At 40.3% G+C, this 14,789-nt stretch overlaps 1 protein-coding gene across 9 annotated transcripts in view; it reads right to left on the bottom strand.

Moving 5' to 3' along the window:
* Positions 1 to 14,789, bottom strand: part of NIN (ninein) — a 103,144-nt gene that overhangs the window by 35,578 nt on the left and 52,777 nt on the right. For all 9 annotated transcript variants that reach the window (XM_037832745.1, XM_037832741.1, XM_037832744.1 and 6 more), the window contains 10 exons: positions 14,203 to 14,393; positions 10,394 to 10,540; positions 9,269 to 9,436; positions 8,645 to 8,781; positions 8,161 to 8,301; positions 7,700 to 7,874; positions 4,043 to 4,153; positions 3,568 to 3,657; positions 2,313 to 2,451; positions 394 to 515 (listed from right to left, as the gene is read on the bottom strand). In XM_037832745.1, coding sequence (XP_037688673.1) covers positions 394 to 515; positions 2,313 to 2,451; positions 3,568 to 3,657; positions 4,043 to 4,153; positions 7,700 to 7,874; positions 8,161 to 8,301; positions 8,645 to 8,781; positions 9,269 to 9,436; positions 10,394 to 10,540; positions 14,203 to 14,393 — 1,421 coding nt within the window. The remainder of the gene's footprint in view (positions 1 to 393; positions 516 to 2,312; positions 2,452 to 3,567; positions 3,658 to 4,042; positions 4,154 to 7,699; positions 7,875 to 8,160; positions 8,302 to 8,644; positions 8,782 to 9,268; positions 9,437 to 10,393; positions 10,541 to 14,202; positions 14,394 to 14,789) is intronic.

The following is a 14,789-nucleotide window of genomic DNA, read 5'->3' as shown; positions in this document are numbered from 1 at the left end:
CTTCAAGGTTCAGGATTTGTACCTAATTTTGTTGGTAATGAATGCTATATTTTTGGGTTTTTGGTTTTAATTTAACATCTATTTAGGTGGTGGTTTAAATGTTAAGATGTTTTCTTAACAAGTTGGAAACAATGTTATGGGCTTCAAGCTTCAATCCCATGATGGCCGGAGCAGAAGATACATTTTGGAGAAACTCTCAAGAGGAAAAGACCTTACTTACACTTGGCCTATGAGACTAGCCTGAGGAAGTATATTCCAGGCATGCACCAGACACACAAGAGGAAATGCATAGAAAGTGCTGTCTATGAGAAAAAAGAATTGAGCATGTCCTACAGGCAAAAGCTTGTCTGAGCTCAAAGAAATTAGAGAACTGGATTAGTAAGAATGACTTACTTTATCTTCAAGCTCCAATCTTAGGCGACACAAGTCTCTGTGATGTTGTTCTTTCATCTGTTCGATGACCAACTCTGCCTCAATGCTCATATTCAATGGGTTGCATTCTTCAGATCCAAGCCCTGAAAACACATGGGACCCAATGATCCTGCAGCAGATTCTTTCAATAACACAATCTGGCATCTAAGGGCCATCCAATTTAACTAAGGAAAAAAATTCAGCCTAAATTAAACTAAGATGCAAGCTACCAGGAAACAACAGAAGCCAAGCGAAGTCTTTTCTGTTTTCAAGCATTAGGACAAACAAAAATAAAAGTAGGCAAACAGATCCTTCCATGTTCAAGCAGTGCACTAAACCTTAACAGAATCCCTCTTTTTGAATAGCAGTAGGGGGAAGTGAGGAAATTGCTGTTTGAAGGTGACTTCCTCCCAATGAAAATGCCACAGGATAAGGTAGTTTGTCAAACCAACCAGCTATTTATCTATCCAACACATGCTAAGTGACAAATTAGCAGAGGGGCATTGTGCCAGGAGAACAAATGGTCAGCACCCTTATTGCCATGCCTTGAGGAGTTAACTTCATGGGTCAAGATCTCCAACCCATCACTTAACATTACAGAAGACCCATCTTAATTTATCAGCTAAAATTAAAATAGGGCATAGATTAGGGATCTGGGTATAATCAGTTTTGTGGAAAAATTCTCAACTCATTCATTTACGTTCACCTCTGTAACTGCCCACGATGAAGACTGAAGTAGGACATTGGCTGAAAATGTGAAGCATAAGTTGGGGGCTGAGCTGGTCCACAAACGAAAAGATTACGTGTAATACTACATAGAAATACGTTAAGGCAGGAGGACCCAAAATCTGTGGAGGGACTCTTCTTGGGTATAATGTTCGACAGCGTGGACTAATGGTCTTGCTCAGAGCTTTCTCTGCATATAGCCTGGCATATTTCCAACTGAGAGGTGATACCTGGGCTGTGAGCCACCCCAAGATGGTGTAGTTTCAATGTGCCCAGGAGGAACACCCCACACTTGTCATTTGTGGAAAAGCTCAGAAAAGCTGCTGCAGTGTATCCTATCATCAGTCAGGCTCCAACCTTAGACTACAGTAAGTGAGTCAAGAATCACTGGAAAGGTCTTAAGGGCTCTTCCTTTCCCCTCCCCAATCCCTTGTTTATTCTAGAGTAACTAGCTGAGGGGAAGAAAAAACAATCCTTACAAGAAATCTGTACTCCTGTCCCAAGTAGCAGTGGAGGAAACTATTTGTAACAGAAAAATTGGTTAGGAACCCTATTCAGGGTTTCTGGAATTCAAACTCAATATACCCAAAGAAAGAGGCAGGATACCAGGAGGAAGAAAGCTGATGGTTAATGTAGGAAGGTTCCCAAACTTCTGTCCTTGCCACTCAAAGTCTTCTTCAAAGGCAAGAGTAACCAACTTTTATCCATCATATTTGCTGTTTTGCAGAGGCAATGCAGACATTTTTATGCACAGTCAACATAAGAAAGCCAGTTATGGATTCCATGGTTTCCAACTTGCCCACTCTCCAAAAGTGTCAAGATGACAAAATCATCTTTATACCAGTCAGGCACTCTCTTTGAAAGGAGAATTCAGCAATTGTTCCGTGTCTAAATTCTAATATTCCAAAGGCCTGTATTCTCAGATTTGTGTTTTTTTTTAAACAAAGCAAATATACCCTTGCAGTTTGACTTTCCCATTCCTTTTTTGATGCATATCAAAATCAGATAGAAACTGTCTCATAAAGACTTCAAGGGCAAACTAAAAACCAGGCCACAAGTGAAATAGCTTAAGAAAATAGTACTATCAAAGTTTTGCAATCTCACATTCATGCATGGTTCTAAAAGCAAAGGTCAAAGGCAGAGAATTTGAAAAGGTGGTATCTGAATATTTTTACCCTGGTCAGGTTCAATGCTACCACTGTTGATATCAAGCTCTTCTGACAGCGAGTTCTTCAAGGGAAGCCTGAGCATTTTGCCTTGTGCACGATATTCTTCTAGCTCCAACTGGAGTTCATCCACTTGGTCTTGTAACACCTGGGGTTGAAAACCAACACATCTTAGATGTGACACCAAAAGCACAAGCAACAAAGGAAAAAACAGATAATTTGGACATCATCAAAATGGAAAATTTTTGTGCTTCAAAGGACTCTTTGAGAAAGTAAAAAGACAATGCACAGAATGGGAAAAATTTTTGCAAATCATATATCTGATAAGGGACTTGTATCTAGAATATATAAAGAACTATTACAACTCAATAATAAAAGCAACCCAATTTAAAGGCATTTAAAGAAAACAGTCTCCATAATTAGAGCTAAACTTAATTGTAAAAGTGGCATAAACGTTTCATTTCTTTTCTCAAAATGTGCACACGTATTTGCTAAGAAGGCAGGCTGTGAGCAGCTACATAAAGAGGTGATTGTTTTCCTCATCTTGGCACAATTACAATTTTCATTTAAAAGGGTTTAGGACTTAGTTATTTATACTTACCTTATTAAAATAAGCAAGTGTTTGTGGTTTAAGAAAAAAAAATCTCAAGTGCCAAGCTTAGGAGAGTTACTTAAAAAAAAAGATTACTGTTATTTACAAGGATGTTTTTGTCTCTCTTGGTAGGAATTGGGAATGATTTAGCACCTAAAGACTTGAGTGGATTCTGCTTCATTTGCGTTTTGTAACTAAAGTAAAGGAACTTTAGTTCAGAAACAAACAAACAAATAACACCAGACAAAAGCAAATTACATCCACTTGGTGTGCAGTGATCAATTGGGAAAGGTTAACTCTGGAAAAACCACATCAACATGAGCACAGATTCCTCCACTTGAAATAAAACTATGTTTTCCTCTAAGCATTAGCAATTTCTGACCTAGATAAAGCAGACTTAAATGCAGTTTGCGTGATTCCAAACTAGTTCAGGATACCGAATAATAATGATATTAATAGCTAGCAATTGTGTAAGTGCATATGTTCCTGGCACTGTTCTAAGCCCTTTAGATATTTTCAGTATTGAATCTTCCCAGCAACCCTATTGGGTGGGAACTCTTATTTTTTGCCATCTTATAGATGAGGAATCGAGGTACACACAGATTAAGTGACTCGCTTAAGGTCACACAGATAGGCATTCTTCCACTTACTGAGCTCTCTTCAGTAACTTACCCTGCACTGCTGCTCATATTCATTTCTCATTTGTGTCAGCCTCTCTTCTTGCAAAAAGAATTCAGCACTGCTGGGATCAAGGTCACCAAACTAGAAAAGGAAAAGGTCAAAGCTGTCATTTTCCCCTAAGAGTCCTTCTTTGACCCATAACATGCCAAAGGCCCCAGTTTCTGACAGTCATCCAATCTGTTGAGCGTGAAATGAACATAAATCTTATGCAGAAAACCCATCAAATGGATGCGGGGGTGGGGGTGGGGGGACATACTAGAGTGATATATGCAACTAAAGGGGGAATTGTGCTTAGTGCCATGTGATGTTTTCCCTCCCAACAAATGCACTAAATCACATCCTGCAAAAATTCCAACTTCCTTAACAAATTCCTAAATGGGAATTTTCTCAGTGGCATTGCTTCTGCTCTTTTCAGTAACCTACACTTTGGGCTGTATATCAGGAAATGAGATTTAAACAGATTTACCTTTTCTGCTAACACATTTTCCAAATTTCTCTGTAGTTTGTTTGTCAGATTTTCATACTCTGCCAGTTTCTCTGCATTTTCCAGAAGTTCATGTTCTAGACGACTGTTTTCCTGAAGAAATTTGGGGAAATTAATGTTGTACCATTTTATATGAAGCATAAATCAGTGCTGTGGATTGAGGAAATGTGTCCATCTTGAACAGTTCTAGCAGGTTAGAGGACACAAAGGTAAATATAAAAATTGAAATCTATTTTATAACCCTAAAAGAATGTTCTTCCACATACTAGAAAAAATGTATGTCACTATTACAAGGTGTTAATAATAGAGTGGTATATGGGGAAAAAATACAACTAATGCTTTGGACTATAGTTAACAGTAATATTGTGATATTCTTTCATCAACTTTAACAAAGGTACCATGCCAATGATAAGTGTCAACAATAGCGGAGAATAAAGGATATGGGCTTTTCTTTATAGAGCAATGAAAATGTTCTCAAATTGATTGTGGTGATGAATGCACAACTCTGTGATCATACCAACAGCAACTGATTGTACACTTTGGATAGATTCTATGGTGTGTGAATAAAACTGTTTAAAAAATAAAAAAATAAAAACCTGTCTCCTCTTCTTTTTTTTCGATCCTGTAAAACTGTTGCTATCCAATATGGTAGCCACTAGCAGCCACATGTGGCTACTGAGCATTTAAAATATGTCTAGCACCAATTGAGATATGTTGTAAGTATAAAATATATACCAGATGATTTAGAAGAGTTAGTACAAAAAACATAAACTATCTCATTCATATTTTTTGTATATTTATTACATGTCAAAACGATAATGTTTTAAAACACTGGATTTGAAATTAATTTCATCTATTTCTTTTTTACCTTTTTAATGTGATTTCACAATTGAAATTACATATCTGGCTTGCATTATATTTCTATCAGACAGCATTGTGGTAGAATATTTAATGACATTGAAAAACATTCTCAGCATATTGTCAAATGAAAGAAAACTGGTTACAAAATACCTTGTTTCTTGTTCATTTGACAGCAAAAGAGAACTCCGAAAAACTATAAAAAGTAGAACAACTCTGAAGTCAATTTTCATTTAGTGACAGGATAGTTTGGTTTATGTTTAATTTACAAATTTATTTGATTTTGAAGATGTTAAGTGACACATATAAGTTGCTCATAATTTGTATATTTAAGTTATGATAATAAAATAACACATCAACTGGAAGGCCACAAAAGTTTTCTTTTTTCATTTAAAAAGGGTCTGTACAGTAAGTACTTTTTAGAATGATTTCCATTCACATTTGTTAAAGTAAATAAATATATAAAACCGTATAGACATGCTATTACTTTGACATATTTTCTATTCCAATGTTAAAGGCTGACTGGAGGAACATTATTTTCAAAGCACATTTTGCCAGAAGAATGTAGAGCCAGTGTATTTTAAATACATTCTGGTTCACACCCACATGCAGCAATATGGAGTGAAAAAGAATGTACTTGAAGCGTTAAAAAAAATATACTACCTTCCCTTCAAATGCCAATTCTACAACTCGAATCTTTCAAAGTATATCTAAATTTAGATGTCAAACAATAAGAAGCACTCTCTGTATACCAGGCACTGTGCTGGTACCCTGGAAACTGACTAATCAGATATCGTCCCAGCCCACAGGGGACATGCAACTAGGCGCAGGGAAGGAGATGTAGACACAGTTATCTATAATGCAGGAGAAAAAGCCCTATCTATCCTCTGGTAAGAAAGGGGAATAAAACAGTTGGTTCATTTGGCCATCAGTACTGGAGAGAGCAGTGAACAAGCAACAGGGTGTCCTGCTTGCTCAGGAGCTGGGAGCACGGATGGAAGGTGCTCTGGGGTTTGGATCATGGGCTGGGAGTTGCTGGCAGGAGCTGAGGTTAGAAAGGGCTCTCAGTGCTAACAAAGGGTAACAGCATGATTGCAACTGATCTTTAGGAAGGTCACTCCGGTGGCCAGATGGAGGTTGAAAAGATGGAAAAACAGAAGAAGGGAATGGTCAGGATGCACATTAGTCAGTTGAGAAATCACAATGAATTCTGAACCTCTCCCGAGACCTTGGTAATGGAGAGGAAGGAGGTAAGTCTGAGAGGCATTTCTGAGCATCACCAGGACTTAGAGACTGATTAACAATGAGGAGTGATTGTGACTGAGGAGTTTAGCTTCTCTGACTTATAGCGCATGCTGATGATGTAGATTAGGGAGAAAATTCAGGAGAGGAAGCAGTTTGGCAGTTAGGGAGAGAGAATTCCCTCAGTTTTCAACGTGTGAAGTTTCAGGAACCTTTCAGAATAGCAAAAATAGCAAACATCTTATATGGACTTACTACCTTCCCAACACTGTGTTTGTGTACGTACGTATGTATGTATGTATGTTTATATATATATATATATATATATATATATATATATATATATATATAGCATCTCATTTAATTCTCACATCAGACCTATGGGGTAGGCATCATTATATGCCCATTTTGTGCATTAGGAAGCAGGTTTGGGTAACTTGACAAAAGATTTACAGTAAGTGCGGTGCCCGTATTTGAACCAGGCAGCCTGACTTCAGAGCCCCCACCTTCACTCTCTAGACTATACTGTACCATATTATGTGGTGCCAGAATCCACTGAAGAGAAAGACCACTTCCTCTGTTGAGGCAGCAGGAGAGGAGAGGAGTTTGTGTGATGGTGCATATGATGGTTTGAAGCTGTATGTACCCCAGAAAAGATCATGTTCTTTTAATCCATTCCTGGGGGGGCAGACCTATTGTGGATGGGACCTTTCGATTAGTTATTTCAGTTGATGCATGCCCCAAGTGTGTCTTAATCCTCTCACTGGAGTCCTTTATAAGAGGATAAAACACATAGAGAAGCTTGAAGAAGAAAGCCTGAGAGAATCTGAGAGAGAAAAGGGCACAGAAACTCAGAAAGAAAGCTCCAGATATGGAGCAGCCAGAAGCTGAAAGCAAGGAAACCCCGGGAGAGAAGGACTAGCAGAGGCCACCATGTGCCTGGCCATGTGAGAGAAGAGCTAAGGATTACCAGTAGCCTTTCTTCAGGAAGAAGGTATTGTCCTGTTGATGCCCTGATCTGGACATTTTCATGGCCTGCGAACTGTAAACTTGTAAGTTAATAAATCCCCATTGTAAAAGCCAACCATTTCTAATACACTGCATTTCGTCAGCTTTAGCAAATTAAAGCAGTGCACATTTGGAGGCAGAAAGAAGCAAAGTGGATGGCCTCTGTGTGGCAGGAGGCAAGGCCATCTGCTGAGAATAAGGGGGCATAAAGGGCGATCTGAGGGGTGCCCTATAGCCTGGAACAGCAGTTGTGGGTAATGTGAGAATGCCAACCAGGTGCCAAACAGCCCTGAGGACCCAGTGCAACTTTAGAGGGAAAGGAGAGTCAAGCTGTTGGCAAACCAGAAGCCTGGATTCCCCGACATCCAGATCCTACCTGATACCCTGCTGAGTCTGGCTCATGGCCCAGCTGGGCAAACTTCAGGAAATCCTTAGAATGAGCCCAGGCAGACCCGCCCTCTTGAAAAGTTGTAGTTTCCCACATGGTGTTCCCAGCAGGGACGGAGACCACAGAACTAATTGGATTATTACCTTCAGAGAGAGGGCGAGGCGGTCCCGGATGTAGTTCTCTTCTGTTTTTGCCTTTTCAATTTCCTGCTCAAGTTCCAAACGCTGCTTGCCCACCTGTTGTAGGATCTGCTCTCTCTCCTTCCGTAGTTCATTCTTTAGAGATGCTATGCGTTCCTTGTACTCTTCATCCAGTTTCCTGTGAAGACAAAAGATAAACAAGCTGCCATCAAATCCCTTAAAGGTCTCTGAAGCTCCACAAGAAAAATGGACACTGAATCACAGAGATGGAAAGAAACCTTGAAAAAGTATCTAGTGTGCCCTGCTTTCCTTTAGACTTGTCCACACTTAAATCCCTCTAGTCAGGTGTGGCCAAACAGCAGGCAGGCAGAGTCCCTATGCTCTGTTCTGGCCCTGCAGCTGCAGAGGCCACGGGCCTGGGCCAGGGTGGTGGGAAGGGAAGGACCTCACCCATCCAGTCACACCTGAGGTTGTATTCGTTTCGCCGCTCTATGGCCGCGTGGTGATCGTCCACCTCTGAGGCCATTAGAGACTTGAGCTTCTCAGCCTTGTCCAGGTCTGACCGTAGCTTCTCTTTTTCTCTGACCACTTGATCGACTCGCTCTCTAGAATCAGAAATAAACTGAGTTAAAGGAAGACTGTTTCTAAGCAACAAGCAGACCCAAAAAAGGCTTTCATCTGGCTTGCTTCAATACAAAAATAAATCCAAGACAACCAAAACCCTCCAAAAAAAAAAAAGGGAAACGCATTCCATAGTTCCCTTCAAAAGCCTACACGCATATCTAGCTGTACCTCCTTTTGGTTTACGGAAGATTTATGCAGTACTTAGAGGATAGAAAATTAGCCATATTTGCAGAGAGAAGGGAAGATGTTTGTTGCAGGCATCTGAATGCCTTTCTGGACAAACAGGAACTGGAAAATAGCAGGTGAACCTTCTGCTCAACTCACAGCAAATGTCGGATCTCAGCCTTAAAGCTGGCTAGAGCTGCCTGGTGAATACTGTTCTTGGTGACCAAAAGTTCATTTTCAAGAGCCAGCGTCAATTCCGTCAAGTTGACATTCCCATCAAGGCTGAAATCCAAGGCCTAGAAATCAGAACCAGGCATAAGTTCAAGACAAGTACTATACCCTGAGAGCAGAAAACACAAAGGTTACACAAACTCAGACAAGTGAATTTATGGGCTAGAAATTAAATGATTACATTTCTTTAGTGATTGCTTAGGAACAATCTTCAATCCAGAACATAACTAAGAAACCATAACATGCTTATTTGCATGTTTTAAAAAAAATGCTATCTGGCACTGTAAATGAACACAGAGGTATAACTCTAAACTTCACCTACTGGAGATCAATGAAGAACATTTCTCCTGTCAATAATTTGGGGGTTATAAACATGGAAAGGAGTTTGCAACAGACTCCTGATTAAAAGGGGTTGGTAAAATTTGTCTCTTATCTCTTGTGAAAAGAAAAATCATAAGGAGAAAGCAAATCAAATCATAAAGATTCAAAAGAAACTGGAATTTTTCAATTCTTCCCTAATTTGTCGCTTTATTCTCATTCTAGCTGACACACCTTCAGGATCTCCTGGCTGTTTTCAATGCCCTCTTCCTGCCAGGTGTCGAGTATTCTTTCCACAGATGCATAGCCCATCCCATCATCCAGGCAGGAGAAGACCCGAAAGCCAATGCTGCTTGTCATCGCTGATGGGATGGTGGTACGTCGTCCACTCTCATCGAAAGACTGGAAGAATAAAGAATTTAGCAAGCTCAGCTTCACTTCAGGCATTTCAACAAGATGTTGGTCAAAGCAGAAATTGGTCAGACCAGACCATCAAGAGCAAAAAGCATATTTCCCTAACGTACACAGCTAGAAAAAGAAGCCCCGTTGGTCTCCCTTTCCCAAATGGGCCAAGAAGACAAAGCTTATCAAAAACAGTTGGTCTGATCAGGGAGCCCAGCATGGGACTGCCCACTGTACAGCCCCCTGGGCAGGTCCCTCCTGGCTCCTGCCGCAGAGGCTAGGGCCTTAGACCTTGTCTGCCTGGAAGGGGTTGATCCTGTGGGTGTAGGGCTCCAGCCAAAACACAGTGGGTGGCCATGGGCCCACTGGCCTGGACATGGGGTCTCAAAGGTGGCGCCTACCTGCCTGTGCCAAGCTGTACAATGTAGCCCTGGCAGCCAGGGCCCTCTCCCCCTCCTCACCCCCCAGGTGCCCCCACCCTGTACGTGCTTCTGCCCCAGTGATTCCTGCTGCAGAACCTGCGTGGTCTCGAAGCCATGCAGAGGTGTGCCTTTTCTCACACCTTGTCTCCCAAGTAATCTTTTTTAAGAAAGGAAAAAATGTAACACACCCCCCTCGCAACCATCCCTCCAAAAAACTTCACACAAGCCACAGTTGGTCTAATAAAGTCCCTTGACATAGATGAGGTGTGTCTCTACTTAACATCAGGTTTTGTCGGACCCAGAACTGACATTAAGAAGTATAATTAGTGGCCTTCCCCCTCTGCAATTTATGGTCATTTCTCCAACCCAACTTTTCCTTCCCAATGGTTTAGTCTGTCTTTCTTATTCTTCTTTTGCTTTCTCTCTCTCTTTCTCCTTTGTATTTTTCTTTAGACAACAAATTAATTCATTAGAAATTATTCAAATGGAATCTAACTTCTACCCACAAAGAAACCACTTCCTACTTATGTCTTACCTGCATGGAGAGGTGCCTTTTCAATTGTCTATATGGAGTAGATGCTGATGGTGTAAGGGATTTTCCATTTTTGAACAAACCATAGAAAAAATCTTCTACACTCATTGTACCATCTGGATCAAGATTATGGAAGACATCCTCAAGCATCTAGAAAAGGGTCACCACTTGTCTTAAATACATCACTCAAAATAACACAAAACCCAAAGAATACTTCTGGCCAATAGGAACCGGCACAACTGTCGATAATAGGACTCAAGAAAGACAATTACGTCCCTTCACTCTCATTGTCCTTTCTAATAATGACATATCCCTCCCCACATACAAAGTAAATAAAAGTCTATTTTCAACATCTTCATAATCTTATACAATTTAGCAATGAGCTCTTTTCTCTTTTACTCACACTCCTAAGAAAGGCAAATCTTTAGTGTTGTTATGCATTTTTTTTTACAAATTAAAAACTTATTTTTAAAATAGAAAAATACAGCTACCTAGTGTTGTTAAGATGAGAAATTAGACATTCATTAAGCCTTTATACTATGGTGATTCTAAGTGATATTTTCTTATATTGAATTTCTGAAATTGATATGTCAGCAGAGCAGAATTTGTCCTGGGACAGATTGCAATGATCTAAGAGTTTGGGTCTGAATCTCATTATTTGGGATTTAGAACCTTACTAGGAACAACATTGCATGCATTGGATTTTTATTTGCTTTCGTGCTTTAGCACAAGAGAAACAAAGATTGGGAGAGAAGGATTTTGCGTGTAAGCAATAGAGGGGTTCTAAGAGATGTAAAGAGAGGGGAATTTTGACTGGCTATTTTGCATCCTCTGACAGTAATCAAGCAGTCATCATCATATAATAGGGGATGGGGAGATGGGACCACAGCCCATGCAGATGCTTGCCTGGGAGGTGGTTTGCTTCCTAGCTCAACAGATGACATGGAAATGGGGACAGAGAAGCATGAATCACGGAAGCTACAAAACAAGGATGGAGGGAAAAGACATCCTACCAGAAGGCAGACTTCTTTTTGTTTCGGGGGCTAAATTTTTTCTCTAGGAACGAGCCACCAGGCTACAAAATGGAAAACTGGGGATCTATAAAATGCAGACTCTGATATAGTAAGTCTGAGGGGTGGTACCTGAGATTTTGCATTCTAATAAGCTCCCAGGTGATGTCCATGCCACTGAGTAGCAAGTGGATAGAATAAGCAACAAATTTTTGTTGCAGTAGAGCCCACAACTGTGCTCATTCTAAAGTAGGCCTAAATTATCTGGTACATAGTCTCAAATTTTCAGTATTAATTTCACAAATCTGGACTATTGCTAGGATTCCTATTATGTCACACTGTTGATTTTATTCCTCATGTAAGTGCCTGAAGCACTTCTTTTATCTCAAATAATTTTTCTAATTCACAGCCAACAGAGAACATCTGTCCCCATTCTTGCGTTTATACCACTTCCTTTGAAGAGTGTTTTTGGATACCCTGAGACAAGAAAACCATTTTAAAGAGTGGGAATCTTTGGGAGAAACAGAAGTTCCTAACAGAATCTTATGATCAAGTAAAAGGAACAGTATTTTGGGGCAATATTCTGAGAGTCCTAAAATCCCTTAGCTTCTCCGACTCATTCTTACCAACCAAGAGAACACTTTATTAGAGAAACAGGCTTTAAAGTCCATTAAACCAAAAGTTACAGTAAAATCCAGGTGCACTGATTGACATTAACATGGCAATATTTCGAGTATAACCTTAGATCCACACTGCGTGGCCTTGCAACCTTGGCCAAATCAATGCACAGCCTCCACACTGCCTGAACGGCAATCACCTGATCCATTCAAAGTGGTGGAGCAGGTGAGTCCTGCTGGTTATTTTAGATGAGGAAGTGGGCAAAGAGAGAACGAAGGGATGTGGATTCAGAAGAGGGTGGATGGGCAGGGTAGGGTTGAAAAGAACTGTGGTTAAATGGGCAACTAGGGTACCCACTGCAGTCTGTGCAGGAGCCTCATCTAGAACCCTGAGGAAATTCTTACCCCTCATGATACATACATGGCAGGTCTTTGGATGCTTGGTTTCCCAATGTATAAGTTGGCAAATAATGCACTAGAATGGGGATCACAAACCCAAATGCCCAGAGACAGTAGGAAGGTGATGCAAAGGAGGAAGGAGGATGGTTTTAAGACATTAGAAAGCCGTGAGTACTGGTGAGAGGAGCACACGTGTGCCAAACTACCTGATTTTTAGAAAACTCTCCTGATTTTTAAAAGTTTAGCAAGAAGCTCAATTTTTTTAAACACTGGGTGGACCAAATAAATAGCCTTTGAAGTGGATTTAGCTTCTAGTGCTCTAATTTGTCATTCCTGCCACATACTTGTCCTCCCTTCTGGAAGCAGAGAACTAGTCATAGCCATAAGATGGTGAATCTGGTTCCCCTTCATTAAAACAGCAAAAGGCAGCCATGGTCTTGCTTTCTGTATCTATACAATGAGGCACTGATTAAACCTAAAATGGCTTTCAGCCATAAAATTCTTGGATTCCACATTGTATGTTGATGAGATCATCTTGAACTTTCAGCTCCTCTGCAGTCTAGAGCTAGTAACACAAAGTACTGTGGTATTTCAAGATTTTTTTTAGAAGGAAAAAAACAAAGTAAAATCTAATATTCAATAAGTAATCCTTTATACCCATCCTCAGACCAGAGAAAAATAACTAAATGTGCTACTTCTTGCCCCGAGTTTTGTAAACTCTACCACAGGAGAAAATACAACTCACCACAAATGGCTAAAGTTTATATTCCAAGAATTGTTTCCAGATAAATAATCCACGTTTGTGCAATGTTTTTCAGCAAAAACAACCCAAGGTTCTGTATACTGCATTCATTTATAATTTAGGAGGAAGAATTTAATTTATGACTCAATAACCACCACTGAAAAATAAATCATCACCGAGCAATTAAAAAGGTAATCAAAGGGTGTATAACGGTCACTAATGCAAGGGAAAAGAAACAAAACTTTTCTGCAAGTCAGGCTATTTCATGATAATAAATTCCTTCTTGTTTAGGAAAATAACCCCACTTACCCTCTGAGCAAGCAGCCAGCAGGGTTTTAAATATCATGATCAAAGATTCCCAAGGCTCCACTCTACTAACCTCTAACTTTCTCCAGTCCTTATTTTCAACTTTTTGAAAGGCATATCTTGGGATTATTTCTATTCTTACATTTCACAGCTATTCATGCACCAAGTTCTGATTTTTCAGAAAATGTAAGGTTCAGAGTTTTACCAGCAAGAGTCTTTTAGGGGCTCCTTCAAGACTCTTCTTTGCTTCCTATGCTGCTCACATTAAGAATCAGAGATGATACTGAGATTTTCTCTCATCAGCCGGGCCCTCAAAAATACGGCCCCAGCGCAAATCTACAGAACTCCCTGCTTATCCTACCCCCAGGCTTTTCCCACATTTTGCTCTGTGAATGTCACCTCCACAAACAGCTCTGGCATCATGGCTCCTGAGCTAGTGTCTGATGGTTTCACGTGAGGTAACATGCTTCGCACAGTGAGGGGCACATAGTATTGTCTCAATAAGTGTCAGCTATTGTCATTTTTTCTTTATCATAATACAACACAAGCTCCTCAAAGGCTGAATCCTCATGGTTGACTGCCTGGAGGGCGGGGTGGGGTGGGTGGTAATAAAGAGAAAAAAAAAAATCCCTCTAACATGTTGCAGGAAGCCCCAAGAAGTCTGTTCCTAACCTGTGGCCAGCTGAGCCACTGTTATGATTATTACTCCCTGAACAAAAATATGCTGGAATGCGTTACCTCTCCGTCAACATCCTGCAAACCATACTGCTCACAGATGGAGGTCAGCTTCTTTCGATTCAGGTGGCCATCTCGGGTGATTCCCAGATCTTCACAAACCTCCTGCAGCTTCTCTTCTATCCAGTCTTGGGGAGGGGAAGACCCACTTTGTGAAGCATTCAAATCATCTGGGTTCCAGAATCTTAACTGGCCTGAAAGAAAGCATATATTGTGTTGCAAAGACGAGTGCAGAGAGAGAGGGGCCATTCTCAAAGAAAAATGTGCTTTTTGAAAATATGTAGGAAAAGAAAAAGACTATAAATGTCAATTCCATTTTTAATTGATCTTGAAGTTCAAATGAAGTGGAGCCATTGGTTCTTAGGCTACAATTAGTGCAAAATAGTAGTTTTTTGCTCACTGGCAGTCATACCTGTATAGGATATGTTTCACACAATGCTGCACAAGGTTCTGAGCTTATTTTATTCCAACTGAAAAAATGTCAAACTTGGCTTTAGTGCCTTCATCAAAGGAGGCTGGCTGAGAGCCATTCCGAAGAGCTTTATAAACCATGTCTGAACTATAGCTATCAGACTGTATTAGCCCTACTT

Source organism: Choloepus didactylus, chromosome 4, assembly GCF_015220235.1.
Source record: "Choloepus didactylus isolate mChoDid1 chromosome 4, mChoDid1.pri, whole genome shotgun sequence".
NCBI lineage: Eukaryota > Metazoa > Chordata > Mammalia > Pilosa > Megalonychidae > Choloepus > Choloepus didactylus.
Note: the sequence above shows the minus strand (reverse complement) of the source record. Positions and strands in the feature narration are given on the sequence as shown.